Source organism: Budorcas taxicolor, chromosome 25, assembly GCF_023091745.1.
Source record: "Budorcas taxicolor isolate Tak-1 chromosome 25, Takin1.1, whole genome shotgun sequence".
NCBI classification, from domain to species: Eukaryota; Metazoa; Chordata; class Mammalia; order Artiodactyla; family Bovidae; genus Budorcas; species Budorcas taxicolor.
In genome coordinates, this window is record NC_068934.1 from 51,310,233 (window position 1) to 51,327,909 (window position 17,677).

The window sequence follows — 17,677 nt, forward strand, 5'->3', positions numbered from 1 at the left end:
TCCAAATGTGCAATCCCAGCGGGGGCTCCAGAACCCACAGCGACCCCAGCGCACCTCCAGGACACAGACACGGGGCTGCTGGGAGACTGAAGGGGTTTAATGGCGTGGATCCTGAGACTTGGTCACCTCTCCTCCTCAGGGTGTGACCGCAGTCCAGGGCTCCGAGACTCACCTCCCGCCGCACAGCAGGTCAGGGCAGCAGGCCTAAGACCTGGTCAGAGGAAGCTCAGAGCGCCTGAGCTCCGCGGAGGGCTGGGAACAGGCGTGTGGGGCCGGGGCGCTGGGGACAGGCGTGGGGGGGCGCTGGGGACAGGCGTGGGGGGGCGCTGGGGACAGGCGTGGGGGGGGCTGGGGACAGGCGTGGGGGGGCGCTGGGGACAGGCGTGGGGGTGCGCTGGGGACAGGCGTGGGGGGGGCTGGGGACAGGCGTGGGGGGGCGCTGGGGACAGGCGTGGGGGGTTGAGGGGTGCCCAGGGCCAGTCCTCGGGTGAATGGGGTTCAGTCCGTCCTCAATCCTCCAGGCGGTGAAGGAGTGCCATAGGCACCCCACTTCTGGGGGGAGCCCCCCAGGCCCCCCCAGGAGAGCAGCGCACTGGGTGGGTGCTGAGGCGGCCTTGGCCCGCAAGGGGCACCAACCTGGCCAGCTCAGAGCCAAGGGCAGCGGGGTGGCTGAGGTCTGCTGCCCTCCGCCCCGCAGCCGGCCTTTGGGGGGCGGTGCAGGGGCGAGGCCTGAGGAAAGGTCCCTGACGGTTCTGGGGGTTCCTGCGGCCTCGGGAGCGGGGGTACGGGCGGCGCTCCGGGATCAGGGGGCAGGCGGAGGAGGGGCTGGCACCGCCTGGCGGCAAGTTTGGCTGAGGAGAGTGTGGGGGCGGCCTGGGGGGCGTGCGGGGGCAGCGCCGGGCCCGAGGTCACACCCCAGGGACCCCAGCCAGCGCGACTGTCCATCTGAGTCCAGGGTCCGAAACACGTCCGCGAACAAAAATAACACTCCAGCCGCGGGGCGCATCTCCAGCTGCAGGCCTAACTGTCCTCCGCGCGCCTCTGGGCCTTGGAATGGAACCTGCTCATGAGCTCCTCCAGCTCCGACCCGCCCTGCTGCTTCTGGGGGAGAGAGGGGCGTCGGCCAGGGTCCCGCCAGCCGCCGTCCCGGCGCCGCGGGGCGGGCGGGCTCACCTCCAGGAAGGCCTTCTGCACGGTGAGCTGGCTGTACACGCGGGCGCCCTCCTCCCCGCACACCTTCCGCAGCTCGTCCTTGTTGAGAGAGAAGAGCTGCGGGCCGGTCAGGACGCCCAGGTGCTCCACGACCCTGCGGAGCGAGCGCCAGCGTGAGCGCGGCCGAGGCCCGGGCTGCCCGGCGCGGCCCTCGCCCCCGGCCCGCCCGGCTCACCCCGCGCCCGCGCCCCGCCCCTGCTCACCGCGCGCTGAAGGCCTTGGCTTCCAGCCAGGCGCGGACCTCGCGGGGCCCGGACGCGCGGGCGAGCGGCGGGGCCGCCGGCTGGCTGCGCTCCACCCGGAAGGGCCGCGCCGGCTGCGCCCGGATGTTGCTGATCTTCTTCGCCAGCTCGTCGTTGACCTCGTCCATGTGCTGCATTAGCTCTGCGGGCGCCGGGCGGCTCAGGCCCGCGCCGCCGCGACCGACGGCTCCCCTCGCCCGCCCCTCCCCGGACGGGCTGCGGGGCGCTGGGGCCCAGGGTCCCCCTCCCTCACCGTCTTTGTTTCCTGCGAAGCTGGGGGGCAGCTTGTGGGTTGGGCTGGCAGGACCCCAGTATTTCACTCCCTGCAGGAGGAGGGGGGCAGAGCACGGGGTGGCGGCGCCGGTAGGTCAGCTCGGCGTCCCTCCCCAGGCCTCTCCCTCCGCTCCCCGTTCCTACCCCCACCCCCAGGACCTGCTCGGGCCCACACCTCCCCAGCCTTGGCCCAGACCCGCGAGCTTTCATCAGTCCCCACAGGGAGGGGTCCCGGCTGGGTCTTTCGCGACCTCGCCCCGCCCCCGCCGACCCATAGCGGGACAGGGCAGACCTCCCCTCACCTGTTCCTGGGGGGCGTCCTCCAGCCGGGTCTCTGCCAGGATGTTGCCAGGCACGTAGCCTGCCTGGCCGCTGCGATTCCGAAGCTTCCACCACTGGTGGCCGTCCTCCAGCACCTGCAGGCCCGGCATCCCGCCATCACCCGGGCCCCCGCCCCCCCGCAAGCACCGGGGACCACCAGGGGGAGCCCCTCTTTACCAACGGGCCAGAGAGGGCTCTGCAGTCCCCTCTGAGCCGGCCCACGCCCAGTCCCGTGATGATGGTCACATCCTGGCCAGCACCCCTGGCCCCCCGGCCTCCCACCCTCTTCCCACTCCCCCTGGGGGGTCCCGAGCCTCTAGCCTGACTGCGGATATAGATCACCCCCGCCCCCAAGCCGCTCCACTTTTTAGTGGGTGGCCTGGATTCAGGACTGGCACAAAACATGGGAAGTGCCTTGAGGGGGCTCCCGGATGGAAGTGAATGACAAGGCCCTGATGGGTTGGGGGGTTCTTCACCCCCCACAGGGAGAGTCCTGCCCAGCTCAGGGGCCCTTGACACCCCTCTGAGATCCCCAAGGGGGATTAGCCAGGCTGTGCTGGGGGTGCCAGGCTGAGGACCCAGAGTGGAGCCCCGGGGTCAGGCAGACACCTTTTCTGGGAACCCCCCCCAGCCCCCACTCACCTCCAGGACCTCGTCCCTGAGCACTGACAGCTCGTTGGCATTGCGGGCCGTGAAGTCATAGAGGACCTTGACGTACTTGACCATGGCTGGCGCGGACTCGTAGCCTCTGTGGGACAGGAAGGACTGAGGCCCCGCGCTGGGCTGCGGTCCCTTCTCGGCCTGGCACCAGGCCGGGCACAGCTTCCCAGGTGCGTGGCTGCCTCCCGTCTGCGGCGCAGAGGCTGCGGCTGTCAGCTGGGATGGAAACTGTGACAGCCCCATTGCGTCTGGGGCCCCCTGCGTGGGGGGGCTGCAGAGGCGGGTGGCACGCGGGGGCCTGTGGGCACAGCAAGGCCCGCCCCAGCACAGGCCCCCTCAGGGGTCTCCAGGTCCAGCCCCCAGGGGACCCAGCGTCAGCTGACCATCAGGGGCCGGGCAGAAGCTTTCAGAGCCACAGCCCCTCTGGTGCTTCAGACAGCGTGTGGACACGCACCGCACGGGGTGTCCCAGCCCCTGGAAGGAGCAGGCCTGTGCCTGCCACCCGTGCGGGGCCATCCCTCCTGGCCAGCCTGCTGCTAGGGCACAAGGGCACCGCTCACACAGGTGTGGGCTCAGGACCCCGGGACGTGGGGAGTGGGGCTGGGGTGGCTCCTGGGGCCCTGGCTGGGGGTATGTCAGGATGGGCTCGGGTGGAGCAGCTGGAGGCTGGAGATCAAAGAATGAAAACGTTTCTTAAAGGTGACCCTAGGCCAGGCACCAGGGGCATCAGGCTGCTGATGTGGGGCGGAAGGAGGGGCACACTTGTCTAAAACATGGATTCCAGCTCCTCCCTTCCTGAGACTGAATCCTGGGGTCCGGGAGGTAAGGTGCTCCCCACACAAGTCCAGACCAGGACCAAGAACAGGGGAGAGGAGGGGAGGGGAGGAAGGACGGGGACTCCCCTAGGCCCTGGGGCTGGGGGATGTGGTCCATGGAAATGCGTATGGGGGGGGGGGGAGGGGAGGGAGGCTGTCCCCACGGGGACCCTAAGCCTTCTCCTTGGGCCCTGAGGCTGGGTCTAAATCAGCCCCGACCTGGTGACTGGCATCGGTGAGACCACTTAAGTCCAGGGGTTTAGTACATATCTACATGTTTCTAAAGCATAAACGTGGAGACCGAACAAAGATGTCATATTAGGCGGTGGATTCATGGGTGCTTTCAGCGTTCTCTCGGTCGCACACAACGCAGTTGAAAGGGGGCGCTGCTCCCGTGCGGAAAGCGCTGGCGGTCGGGGACCAGCCTCTGGCCGCCATCTGGCGGCAGCGAACCCGCCGCAGGCGTCCATCCGCTATGAACTGCAGCACGCCGGGCTTCCCTGCCCTCCACTATTTCCCCCCATCTGCTCAGACTCAAGTCCACTGAGCCGGTGGTGCCGCCCACAGCAGAGCATCGGTGACTGGAGGGGTGAGCGGCGCCCCGCCTCACCCTGAGAGGAGCTCACCTGGGAGTGTGCTGGGAGCTGGCCTGGGGGAGGACGTCTCCTGGGGGCGTGGGCTCCAGGACCAGGCCGTGCTTCGGGGAGTTTCTAAAGGACGGTCGGCTCACTGGAGCCGGCTGTGGGGAAGCAAGCGCCTAGGTTTGGCGTGCGGCAGGGGCTGGGCCAGGAGGGCGGGCAGTGAGGGTGGGGGGTGGAAGTGGGGTCAGCAGGGCTGCAGGAGCTCTGACCTCGTTGTCGTCGGGAGCTGCCAGCCCCTCCACCTCCCAGGGGGCCTCCTGCAGCACGTCCAGGGGTGGCTCCCAGCCACTGTAGAACCTGGGCACGTAGGGGGGTGCCTGCGGCTCTCGTGGCCACTCGGAGCTGGGGTGGAAGGGCCTGGGGTGAGCTGCGCCCGCTGACAGAGCCAACCTCACTCAGGACCCCCGGCCCACCCAACCGCAGGACCCCATCCTGGTGTGCCCTGAGCGGCTGCCCTACCGGGGGCGTGTCCAGGTCTCCCCCAGGGATTCCCACAGGGCCATCTCCTTGGGGACCAGGTGGCCACGCAGGAACCCCACAGCGTCGCGGGACAGCAGGGGCCTGGACACAGAGCGAGCGATGTTTGGGCCACCACAAGTGCTGACGATCTGGGGGGCACAGCCGGGGTCAGAGGGGGCTGCTGGCGGCTTCCCCCTCCCCCATCCCTCCTCCCATCTCCCAACCCCTCTACCCCGGGCAGCACCACAGGCTGGCCCACTGTGTCTGCAGCTCTGACCGTGGATGCCGGCCCCAGCCAACTGCCCAACGTGGGCACCTGCTTCTCCCAGTCACCGACAAGCCCCCAGGTTCCCGCTTCCCCCAGCCCCAGGCACCAGGTCCAGAGGTCCGAAGAGGAAGTGCACCAGCTCAGCCGCACTGGGATTCTCGATGTGCTTCTGCAGCTTGGCCTGGGGGAGGGGAGCGGGCACACGGGTTGGGGAGGGGAGCGGGCACACGGATGTGGGGGCAGGTGGCACCGCGGACAAGCGGGACCCCATCCCCCACGTCAGCTCAGCGGGACGGGGCGTCCTTGCCCTCACCAGCAGGTTGAAGGCCAGCTTAGTCTTCTGGAAACAGTCCACAAACTCAGCCTCCGAGGGGGGCCGCGCCCGTAGCGTGAGGACGCCCTCTGGATGGGGGCCGGACGTGAGCCTGGCTGGCCCGCTGTCGCCGTGCCCGGCGGGTCTGGCCTCAGCCTGAGGCTGCCCACCAGCTCGGCCGCACCTTCCCTGCTCAGGGGTCACTCTGCCCCCCGCCCCGCCCCCGCCCCGCACCTGCCGGCCCCTTCTTCCCCTTCTTCTTTCCCTTCTTGCGCTGATTCAGCTGCTTGAAGGCCTCCGCCGCCTTCTGCAGCCGCGCCACGAACCACTCAATGTCGTCCAGGGCGCAGTTGAGGATTTGCTGGGGTCAGAGTAGGGCAGGGGTCAGCCTCAGGCGGCCCGACCCGCCGCAGGGACACCCCCACTTGCTGCCTCTTGGCCCCCGGGCCGGGGGAGCGGGTGGTTGGAGGGCTGGTCGAGGGGCCCGGAGTGCCTGGGGCGCCGCGCGCGAGACCCACCGTCTCCTTCTCGATCCTCTGCGCCAGCGCGGCCCGCGGCTCCTCCTCCAGCGACTCGCGGCGGCGGAGGCCTGCACGGAGCACAGCTGCGGCTGACCGGCCGGCCGCCCGCCTCTGCTGCCGCCCCCAGCCGCGCCCCGCGGGGCCCACCTAGCTCTCCCAGCGGCGTCGGCAGGCCCACCCGGTTCTTGGTGGAAGGGGAGTCCCCGCCGAAGCGCTGGAAGGGGATGGGGGCCGGGCCCGGGGCCGCGGGCAGGATCGACAGCCGCTGCCGGACCTTCTCCAGGTGGCCCCTGAGGCGGACGAGGGGCGGCTCAGCGCGGGGCAGCCCCCGGCCCTGGCCCGCCGCCCCGGCCCCTCCGAGCCCCCTACTTGAGGGTCTGCGGCCGCATCTTCTTCCCCAGGCGGCAGTCCGCCAGCGCGCTCTCGATGTCCTCGTGCACGAGCTCCGCCTGCGGGGTGGGGGCGGCGGGCGTCAGGCCGGCTCTCAGGGGGGACGCGCGCCCCCCGAGCCCACGGCCGCCCGCCTCACCTCCACCTCGTCGCAGTGGAAGAAGTGGACGTCGGGCTTGCTCTGGTCCGAGTCCTGGCACACGAGCAGCAGCACGGACGGGTAGCGCAGCTGGTTGAGCACCGTCTGGCTGTGCCGCACGCTGGGCAGAGGGAAGTTCTCCAGCTCCTCCTGGGGGACAGGAGGCTGGGAGCGGCTCCCGGGGGTGGGCGCAGGGAGGGGGCGCCACGGACACGGGCTGACTGGCCTGGCCTGTGGCCTTCACGCCAGACACGGCCCAGAAGGGGCCGGCGCACAGACGCGGCCGGCAAGGTCCACCCCGCGCGCCCGCCTCGGTCCAGCCCCGGAGGGCTCTGGCGAGGGGGGCGCGGGCCTGTGCGGCGTGGCTCCCCTGACTCCAGCCCCGCCGGGTCCTGCTGCCCTCTGCCCTCCGCCTTCAGGTCCCATAGACAGGCCCAGCACGCCTGGGTCGCTGCCTCCGCCCGCCTGGCAGCACCCGCCCGCGCCCTCCTCCCGCCGAGGCACCTGCGACTCCATATCCAGCAGCCGCAGCGACTGGCCGTCGACCTGCAGCAGCATCTCCTGTGTCCAGATTTTCTCCTTGGAGCTCAGCTGCACCAGCTTCCGGATGGCGTCTTCCACCGACGTGATGGCCTCGCTCTTGTCCATGATGAACGTAGCCAGGTGCTGGGTGGGTGGGCAGGGTGTCACCCTGGGCGCAGCCCTCCTGGTGTCAAGGGCCAAGGGGCTGTGCCTGGGGGTCTGAGGGGAACAGCCCTGCCCTGGGGCTCTGAGGAGACAAAGCCCCACCCTGGGGCTGTCTCTCGGGGCCACAGACAGGCCCCGGTCAACCCTTAGCAGCCCTGCACACACCCCATCCCCCTGCCCAGCCTCGTCCGCCCGTGGCTGGGGGACGCAGCGCCCCTGGTCCCCTGCAGCCAGGCGGGCCCTCCGCCCCTGCTGTCTCTGCCCACCCGGCTGCTCCCAACTCCCTCGTCCTTCCAGACGCTCCTGGGCCGCTTTCCTCCCTGACTGCCCAGCCACAGTCTCCCTGTCACCACGTCCCTGACCTGCCCTTTTGTTTATCGTCATCCGATGTGGGGTACCACGCGCTTCTCTGCCGCCTGCCTGCTGTCTCCCGTGACAGGGCCGGGCCCACGGCAGGCCCCCAGTGCATGTGTAGGGAGGGAGTGAGCAGCCCCCAGCGGCCCCCAGCCGGCTAGCCCTGCCCACCCCCTCCTCTCTCTGGAAGCCTGGCTCAGGCGCCTTGTCCTCCCAGGAGCCCCCGAGTGTCTGCGCCAACCTTTGTCGAGACAGCTGGGTAAATACTGACGTAAACTCTTAAGTAGGCAAGGCTTAGCCACAGAACGTGGATGCACGGAGGGGGACTTTGCATGACCTCAGGAAGGCTTCTCCCCTGGGGGACTTTGCTAAGCCAGGAAGAAAACCCAGACACTCGGAAGATCAGGACTTCCCTGGGGGTCCTGTGGCTAAGGCTGTGCTGCCGCTGCAGGGGCCGCGGGTTCAATCCCTGGTTGGGGAGCTAGGATCCCACATGCCAGGCAGCACGGCCACAAGAAATAAAAAAGGAAACAAAAAGACAAAACCCATAAATCTGACCTAAAAAAAATTCTGCTTGTGAAAAAAAATGCCACACACAAAGTTTTAAAAAAGTGAGAAAACACAAAATAATAGCTATAATAGACTTGATGCGGACTAATTTTCTTAAAGTAGGAAAAGACTGATCTGTATTACAATGATAGTTCTCACTTTGTTAAGCGCTCTATTTTGTTTAATAACTAAGGGCACCAACAGTAAATGAATAAATAATGAAAGAATAAGCAAGTAAGTATAAAAGATTAACAGCCCGATTGAAAAATCGACAAAAGGTATGAACAGAGAGTCTACAGGAAAACGGACACGGAGTAACCTTTCAGCATAGAAAATTATACACCAGGGACCTCCCTGGCAGGCCACTGGCCAGGACTCTGAGCTCTGACTGCCGGTCTGGGGACTTAGATCCCACCAGCCACACGGTGCAGCCAAAAACCAAAAGAAGACAATTCTGTGCAGGCTCGTTCGATACCAGAATTGCAGATTGAAGCCTCATGAGAATATTCCTCTAAGAATGAGTTTCCCGCATTCTGTTGCTCTGGTGGGTAACGCTGGCCAGTTAAGAAGTGGAAAAAGGGGGCCTCGCCTGGCCGCTCCGGGAGGAGTTGGTGACACTGGGCCCGGCCAGGGGCTTCCCTCTTATGTTTCCACCCAGGCAACCTGCACATGTGAAGGGACGAGGCCACTCCCTGCACAACTCAGAGGCTGGGCTACAGGTCCACGGGCAGGTTGGAGAGGGAGCAGAAACACGCAGTGACTGTCAGGCAGCCAGTCTGTCTGCAAAGCATACCAAGCATACCGCCCGTCGTTCCAATCCCCTGAAGACACAGCCTGTGTCCTCTGACACAGTAGGGTTAATTTAGCAATCAATACCAGACTCTTTACTGCAAAACCTACTAACCGGAAATTGAGCAACATCTTTCTAAATTACTCTGGGTCCACACCTGTAGAAACACACACTTCCAAATGACAAGTGAGTGAAAGGAAATCACCAGGAAAATGAAATACCTAGTAACAAAGGAGAACAGACACAAAATAATCCCAAACTTACGGGGTGCAGCAACAGCAGCGCCAGAGCGAGTTCCTACCTATAAATGCTCACACTGTTAAATGCTTAAAAAGCAGAAAGATCTAAACAACCCCTGGGTCGAAGAAGTCACAAGGAAAAGTGGAAAATATTCCAAGTTGCATCAAGGTGGAGAGGTTTAGAGATTATCACAGTCAGTGAAGTAAGTCAGACAAATACCATATGGTGTCGCTGATACAGGGCTTCCCTGTAGCTCAAGTGGTAAAGAATCTGCCTGCGGAGGAGACCAGGGTTCAATCCCTGGGTCGGGAAGATCCTCTGGGGAAGGGCATGGCGACACACTCCAGTATTCCTGCCTGGAGAATCCCACGGACTGAGGAGCCTGGTGGGCTACGGTTCGTGGGGTCTCGAAGAGTCGGACATGACTGGGTGACTGACACACGGTCACTCGTATGTGGAACCTAATTTTAAAATACGATACAAACTTACTCACAAAACAGAAACAGACTCACAGATTTCAGAAACAAGCTATGGTTACCAGAGGGAAAGTGGGGGAGAGATAAATTAGGAGCCTGGGATTAACACACTGCCGTATATAAAACAGGTAACCAACAAGGGCCTACTGTGTAGCACAGGAAACTGTCTGCGGTGTTCTGTAATAACCCACATGGGTAAAGAATCTGAAAAAGGAGGATTACCTGTATAGCTGAAACACTCTGCTGTACATCTGAAACTAACACAGCCTTGTAAATCAGCTATACTCGAATAAAGTAAAATTAGAAAAGAAAATGTTCTGAGCTGAATAGTCAAAACAAGCACATCAAAACTTGCAGGAGACCGCTGAAGGAGTCCCTCGGGGAACATTATGGCTGTAAGTGGACATCAGAAAAGAAGAAGGGCGGTTTCAATGGTCTGCGCATTCTTCTTAGGAAACTAGAAAATGGCAACCACGTGGAACCTCGTGGGACTGCCCTGGCTCAGACTCTGCAGGGGCGGGTGTTCAGTCCCTGGTCAGGGAACCGGATTCAGTGAAGACGGAAGACCCCATGTGCTGCAGCGAAGGCCTCTCACAGCCGCGGAAATAAAAGAAACCAGAGCAAGTGGGAAGAAGGGAATTAAGAGCAGAAACCGCCAGTCTATGTCTGACGCAGGATACAGCATGCTTGGGGCTGGTGCATGGGGATGACCCACAGAGATGTTATGGGGAGGGAGGTGGGAGGGGGGGTTCATGTTTGGGAACACATGTAAGAATTAAAGATTTTAAAATTAAAAAAAATAAATAAATAAAAAAAAACAAAAAAAAACCAAATACATACATATATACAAAAAAAAAAAGAAAAAAAGAGCAGAAACCAACAAACTAGTAAAACAGACAGAAAAATCCACAAAGCCCAAGGTTGTTCTGAAAGGGTTGATGAAATTGATAAACCCTTAGCGAGACTGATCAAGAAAAAACAGAGAAAACACAAATGATCAATAACCAGAAGGAAGGAGGGGGCGTAACCAGAAGGAAGGAGGGGGCGTAACCAGAGATCGTACAGGCATAAAAGTGAATTCATAATAAAAGAAACCGTGCCAGAACGAAAACCCTATATTCAGGGCCTCACAGGTGAATCCCAGCAAATACGTGAAGGAGTCCCAAGCTTCCATTAACTGTTTCTGAAGACGAGAGGAGCAGCAACACCACTCCACTCATCTTAAGGCCGACATAATTCTGATACCAAAACCTACCCAGGGCTTTGCAAGAAGAGAAAGCTGCAGACCGATGCTCTAATAAATATTAGTGCAAAAAATCCTTAACAAAATATTAGCAAATTAGTCTTGCCAACACATAAGAAGGATAATAAACCATTAGTAAGTGAAATTTATCCTAGAAATGCAAGGCTGGTGCAACATTTTAAAAAAACAGTGATTCAGGACTTTCCTGGTGGTCTGGTAGTTAAGAACCTGCGTGCCAAAGCAGGGGACACAGGTTCCATCCCTGTTCCAGGAAGATCCCACATACCGAGGGGCAAGGAAGCCCATGTGCCCCCACTACTGAACCCGAGTGCCTTAGCCCGTGCCCCACAACGAGAGGAAGCCCGTGTGCAGCACAGCAGACCCAACGCAGCCAAAAACCCCGAAACCCAGCAAGACTCGTATGTTAACAGGATAGTAGGGACATCCCAACTGAGGAAGCACTTGATGAAATTCAACAACTTTCATGATAAAAACTCTCAGCAAATGAAAGAATGGAAAGGCACTTTCCCATTCTTGTAAAGGGCGTCTACAGAGACAGGCAGCTGATGAAACAGGGAGTTCTGAACACTTCCTTCTAGATGGGACATAGGCAAGGATGCCCACCATCATTATTATTGAGCAGTATCCTGATGGTTCCAGCAAGAGCAATAATGTAAGAAAGACGAAGTGGTTAAAATTAAGAAATTAAGTACTGTATTTTCAGACAGAACGACTCATAAAAGATCCAAGGAATCTACCAGCAATTCCTGAAACGAATGAAAGAATTCAGCGAAGACTTAGGGTACTCAATCACTTTACAAAATTCAGTCGTACAAAAGAAATGCTACAAGACAACTGGAAAATTAAATTTAAAAAATGATATAATTTATAACCGCATATAAAAATCAAACACCCAAGGAATATTTTAACAAAGAGCTGTGAGACCTCTGCAGTAAAAAAAATCACAAAAAAGGCCTGAGAGAGATTATAGAAGACCTAGTAAGTGAAGAGGTGCCCTGTTTATGGGTGGGAAAGACGCAGAGCGAAGTCTCCCTAAACAGACTCGACTCAGTGCAAATCAAGAGTCCAGCAGGCTTCTGGGGGGAGGGGTAAAAATGGACAATTTGATTCTAAAATGTCAATGCAAGCCCGAAGAACTTAGAATAGTCAAGAAAACCTTAAAGAAAAAGAACAAAATTGCCTGATTTCGAGACGGTTAATAAGCCAGAAAGAGGTAGAATTGTATGAAGCACAGAGAATCCAGGAACAGACCCATCCAGACCCAAACAGTCACTCTTTGACGAAGGCACCAAAATGATTATGAGGGAGGAAAAACAGCTTTGTTGTGACTGCACTTCCCTACAGGGAAGGTTAGCCTTGGGTCTCAAACCAAAAAATGAATGTAAAGTGGATTATAGCTCTAAAAGGTGGAAGCGGTGACAGAATCCCTCTTGGTGGGCTCTGAAATCACTGCAGATGGTGACTACAGTCATGAAGTTAGAAGATGCTTGCTCCTTGGCGAGAAAGCTACGACAAACCTAGACAGTGTGTTAGAAACAAAGGCGTCATTTTGCCGACGTCTGTGTGGTCGAGGCTGTGGTCTTCCTAGTAGTCAAGTACAGATGTGAAAGCAGGGCCATAAAGAAGGCCGAGCACCTAAGAATTGATGCTTTCAAACTGTGGTGCTGCAGAAGACTCTTGAAAGTCCCCTGGACAGCAAGGAGAGCAAACCAGTCAATCTTAAAGGAAATCAACCCTGAATACTCATTGGAAGGACTGACACTGAAGCTGAAGCTCCAATCCTTTGGCCACCTGATGTGAAGAACTGACTCAGTGGAAAAGACCCTGATGCTGGGGAAGATTGTGGGCAGGAGGAGAAGGGGACGACAGAGGATGAGATGGTTGGATGGCATCACCAATGCCATGGGTATGAACTTGGGTAAACTCCAGGAGATGGAGAGGGACAGGGAAGCCTGGCATGCTGCCTGGGGTCTCGAAGAGTCAGGCCAGACTTGGAGACTGGACAGCAACACAGACCTAAACGTAACAGCCTAGACCACAAAGTGGGACTTTCCACGTGGCGGTGGTGGTGAAGAGTCCGCCTGCCAATGCAGGAGACGCGAGAGGTGTGGGCTTGATCCCTGAATCAGGAAGATCTCAGTCCGTGGGGTCACAAAGAGTTGGACATCACTGAAGCAACTTAGCACACACACAAACTACAAAGTGTCTAGAAGAAAATGCAAGACGTTTTCAGAGCCTTGGGTCAAGCGATGACCGAAGCAAATAAGACTTCTCAAGCTCCCCAAAACCACCTAACCATTAAAGAAAAAGATGGATGTGACTGGAAGTCATCAAAATTAAACGTTTCTACCCGCTTCAACACAGTTAATGCATGTGCGTTGACAAGCCAGACTCGGAGGAGGTATTTCTTATCCATATACCTTTAGCTGAATGCGAAGGACCCACCACTGCTCAATAAGAAACCTATACATCTGACGTGGACACAGGCAGCACCCCACGAAGGGTCCAGGGGCCAGGCGGGGCTTTGGACCTGGAGAACTCTTTCGTACACACAGCATCTTTGAAATGAGTTTACCAAGCAGAAGAGCAAAGATGGCTGTAAACTCTACGAGTTCAGTTTTACAGGATTCTCAAAAACGCGCAACTGCAGGAATGGGGGGCGGAGCAGTGCTGCCGAAAACTGGGGCACGGGCGGCTGCAACCACGAAGGACAGAGCCATCCGGTGTCCTGAGCGCGCTGCTGCAGAGCCTCACACTCCAGCCCCCGAGGTCCACGTCACAGTGCGTCGCTGCTGCTGCTGCTAAGTCACTTCAGTCGTGTCCGACTCTGTGCGACCCCATAGATGGCAGCCCACCAGGCTCCCCCGTCCCTGGGATTCTCCAGGCAAGGACACTGGAGTGGGTTGCCATTGCCTTCTCCACATGGTGTGTTTGGAATAAAGAAACAAATCCACAAGCCTCGCGCACCCCCTCCCATTGCCACGGTCGGTCTGATCTTGTCGCCACCTCTCTCTTTCTCTCTCTCTCTCGGCTTCAGTTTCCTCGTCTGGGTGGTGGTTTAGTCACTAAGTCGAGACCGACTCTGCAACCCCATGGACTACAGCCCCCTAGGCTCCTCTGTCCGTGGGATTTTCCAGGCAAGAATACTAGAGCGGGTTGACATTTCCTTCTCCAGGGGACCTTCCCGACCCAGGGATGGAACCCACAGACCCACATCTCCTCCAGGCAGACTCTTTCACTTCTGAGCCATCAGGGAATGCAGGCGGGGCCACAGATCGCCCACTTCCTCAGCCCTGCTTGCTGCTGGGTGGGCAGGAGAGGTGCCCCGAGCCGGGGTCCTTCACAGGCTAGTTTGGACTAAAATCTAGGAGAAGCGCTGGGAGGCCCCAGTGACCAGGTGGCTCCTCACCAGGAGGGCAAAGTTCCTCTGTGGAGGGCTGCCCTGGGTGCTGAGCCAGCAGCAGGCACAAGCTGGCTGAACAGAGGCCTCCTGCGCAGGCTGGCATGAGGGGCTGATCACAGCACGACCCTGGGCAAAAGCCCCAGGACCCCCTTGGCTCAGTGGACCCGCTCTTTAGACAAGAAGGCTGAGGCTCAGAAAGCAGTGACTCCCGTGGCTGCCGGGGCATGGAGGGTTCTATGGGGAGGAAAGTATTTACCTTCCTGCTCCAGGTCCCCACCCCACCTTCCTGCTCCAGGACCCCCACCTTCCTGCTCCAGGACCCCCACCTTCCTGCTCCAGGTCCCCACCCCACCTTCCTGCCATGGGGTCCCCACCCCACCTTCCTGCTCCAGGTCCCCCCACCTTCCTGCACCAGGTCCCCCCACCTTCCTGCTCCAGGTCCCCCACCTTCCTGCACAAGGACCCCCACCTTCCTGCACCAGGATCCCCCACCTTCCTGCACCAGGATCCCCCACCTTCCTGCCATTGGGTCCCCCACCTTCCTGCTCCAGGACCCCCCACCTTCCTGCACCAGGTCCCCCCACCTTCCTGCTCCCACCTTCCTGCTCCAGGACCCCCCACCTTCCTGCACCAGGACCCCCCACCTTCCTGCCATGGGGTCCCCCACCTTCCTGCTCCAGGACCCCCCACCTTCCTGCACCAGGACCCCCCACCTTCCTGGTCCAGGGTTCCCCCAACTTTCTGCTCCAGGACCCCCACCTTCCTGCTCCAGGACCCCCCACCTTCCTGCCATTGGGTCCTCCCACCTTCCTGCTCCAGGACCCCACCCTCACCTTTCTGCTCCGGGCCCCCCCACTTCCTCCCTTCTCATCCTTTCCCAGCCCTCTTGTCCTGCAGGTTGGGACAGTGACCAGGAACCAGGAACTTGCCAGCTGCCAGGAACAGGAAGGTCATTTAAAAAACATGTTTCCTGGGTTCTAAGTGTGAATTAAAACTGACCCGGGAGCAAAGGTCTCCTGAGCTGTCAGCTGGCCTAGAGTTCGGTCGACCATCTTTCCCGGCTCCGTGGGAGTCGCTGTCAGGGCCCCCAGGAGGAGCTCAGAAGCGAGTCTGACGGCTCCGCCCTCCCGCTCCAGCCTCTGCTGTGGGGCCAGGAGGACAGCTTCCTCCCCACTGGGCTCTCTGTCTGAGGGCTGCGGGGGCACCCAGAGTCCATCCTCACCTGCCTGTGTCACCCCGGGCGTCCCCCCTCCCTGACCCAGCCGCAGGGCTCCTGCGCCCTCACACAGGGAGCTCCCCGGACGAGAGTGGGGCTCCCCACCTGCGGGGAGCTCAGACGCGCGGCCTGCTGCGGGACCACGCCTCCCCGGGCCGGGCCTCCGCTTCCCTACACAGAGCACAGGCGCGCCCTGTGGGGTCGGGGGGCTCACCTGGACGTGGTACTGGGCGGTCTCGGGGGGTCGGGGCTCACCTGGACGTGGTACTGGGAGGTCTCGTGGGGGTCGGGGCTCACCTGGACGTGGTACTGGGAGGTCTCGGGGGGTCGGGGCTCACCTGGACGTGGTACTGGGAGGTCTTGGGGGGTCGGGGCTCACCTGGACGTGGTACTGGGAGGTCTCGTTCATGACGACGTTGGAGTTGGAGTACTTCTTCCTCTGTTCTGAACAGGAGACACCGTCACTCGGCCCCACAGGCAGGACCCAGGCAGGGCCGAGGGGAGGCCAGAGTGCAGGCTGCCTATGGGCCCCTCACGACCTCCAGGATGGACGCGGGCGCACGGAATGGGGGGCGGCCTCTGCTTGCAGAACCCAGGGCTCCCTCCGTCCGCAGGAAGGACCCCCAGCTCAGCAAGGTGAAGGCACGGCTGTGCCCAGGTCTGCCCTGGAGCAGGTGTAGGAGGCTCAGCCTCTCCCCGCGTAGGCCCCGGGCCCATCTGCCTGGGGAGGGGTCTGGTCCAGGCCTTGCCCCGACTCCAAGGGCTGCCAGAGACCATCTTGCTGCCCCTCCCGGGGCTCCTTGCTTTCCAGGGCCTGTGTGACTGAGGGAGGTCGGAGCTGGGCGAGGGGGCTGGCCGGGCCCCGCCCTCCGGGAGTAGACACCTGGCACTCAACCCAGCAGGAGCCCCGGCAACCCCCTTCCGGAGGATCGGGTGGCAGAGAGGAGTGCAGAGAATCAATATTGATGCTCCCTGAATTATTCCTAAGGCCTCTCCCCTTACTGACCCACTGGGGGAGGGCTGTTCTGTGGCCAGAGTTTGGGGGCAGGGCCTGAGCACCTGTTGGTTGGTTCGGGCCCAGGGGCCTCCTCTGGGGGCCCAGGCTGTTCTGCCTTCCCCTGTGGGGGCCTGGCACAGCCCTGGGGAGGGCAGTGGGGAGACTCTCCCCGCTGAGCTGTCCCCAGCCTCCTGTTGTCAAACCTCACTCACCAAACAGGTCCTTGGCACTCATCTTGGGCACACCGTCAGACCGGCCCAGGCTGCCGCTGCAGAGGAGGGGCTGGTGAGGGTGGGGCCACACCACACACCCCCATTGGGACGGCTGGGCGGGTGGGGGTGTTGAGGGGTGGGCGGGTGGGGCGGGAGCTCACTTGGCGGCACCCGGACAACAGCTCACGGACCCTGATTGGCTCATGGCGTCCTTGACGGTGGCTGGCGGGAAGAGGGCAGACCTCAGTGTGGCCGGAGTCCAGGGTTTGGTGCCCGGCCCACACCTGAGTGGACAGCGGAATCAAGCGAACCCCTCGGCCAGACCTGGCCGGGGCCCTGCCGCTCCCACGCAGGGCCCAGGCCTCCTCCTCCCCACCCCCCAGGCCAGGGCCTGGCCAGATTCCCCAGGGTGCCTGGGTAGGTGGTCCTCAGGGAGCAGACCCAGCCTTCTGGACACAGCAGCCCCAGTCCTGCTCCACGTCCTGGCTGGTGCTCACTGCACCCCCATCGCTCCGCAGACCCTCGGTCCTCCACAGGGACCTCCGGGGCATGCCAACAGGGGCGCCCCACCTCCAGAGGCTGTCTGGGGTAGAGTTTTGAGGAATACGTCCTGGGGCTCTCCAGGGGCCTCAGGGGAAGCAGGCGCCTTCCAAACAGAGGGAATAGTAAGTTTAAAGGCCCTGAGGCAGTCAGAGCCAGACAAGGGCGGAAGGCAGCAGAGGTTGAGGCGAGAGCCTGGGGAGGGAGGCAGGGGCGCAGGGACACAGAGCCACCCCCTGGGTGCCAAGCACAGCCTGGCACCCCTGGACCAGGATGACATGCCCTGTGGGATTCCGTGCTCCGTGGGGACACCGGGGCCCACACCTGCACCCAGCAGATGGCACCGGCGACACCATCCATCTGTGGCTTTAGTGTTAGGGGCCTGCAGGGTCGGGCCACAAGCCAGCGGTGCTGGCATCCAGCGTAGGGACTGCCTAGGACTTTTTGCCTGGACTTTCCAGGTTCTACCTACAGAGAAGCTCCCAAGAGGGTTGAGGGACTGGGGGCTTCAGGTCACCCCTCCGCGTCCCCAGGGTCTGGACTTGGCCAGATTCCTCTGTCCATCTGCCTGTGGAGAATGTCCGGAATGCTTCTGGCCTCAGTAGGTGAACCGGAGTGTTTGATTAGTGGGATTCCTGGAGGGCTGAGCTGAGGGTGCTGGGCACGTGTGTCCAATACACACACACACACACCCC

The 17,677-nt window shown here is 61.0% G+C and overlaps 1 protein-coding gene across 1 annotated transcript; it reads right to left on the reverse strand.

Annotated features, from left to right (window-relative positions):
• Positions 1-421: 421 nt before the first annotated feature.
• On the reverse strand, positions 422-16,647 carry EPS8L2 (EPS8 like 2). Its single transcript, XM_052662080.1, has 20 exons — positions 16,604-16,647; positions 16,443-16,498; positions 15,613-15,677; positions 6,759-6,920; positions 6,255-6,404; positions 6,095-6,174; positions 5,873-6,015; positions 5,723-5,793; positions 5,439-5,565; positions 5,205-5,293; positions 4,998-5,072; positions 4,624-4,772; positions 4,374-4,506; positions 4,150-4,262; positions 2,691-2,796; positions 2,030-2,143; positions 1,708-1,777; positions 1,416-1,596; positions 1,174-1,306; positions 422-1,101 (listed from the first exon to the last, which is right to left on the reverse strand). Exons 1-20 carry the CDS (start codon positions 16,645-16,647, stop codon positions 1,021-1,023), a joined length of 2,142 nt encoding a protein of 713 aa, XP_052518040.1. The 3' UTR covers positions 422-1,020.
• Between the last annotated feature and the right edge of the window lie 1,030 nt (positions 16,648-17,677).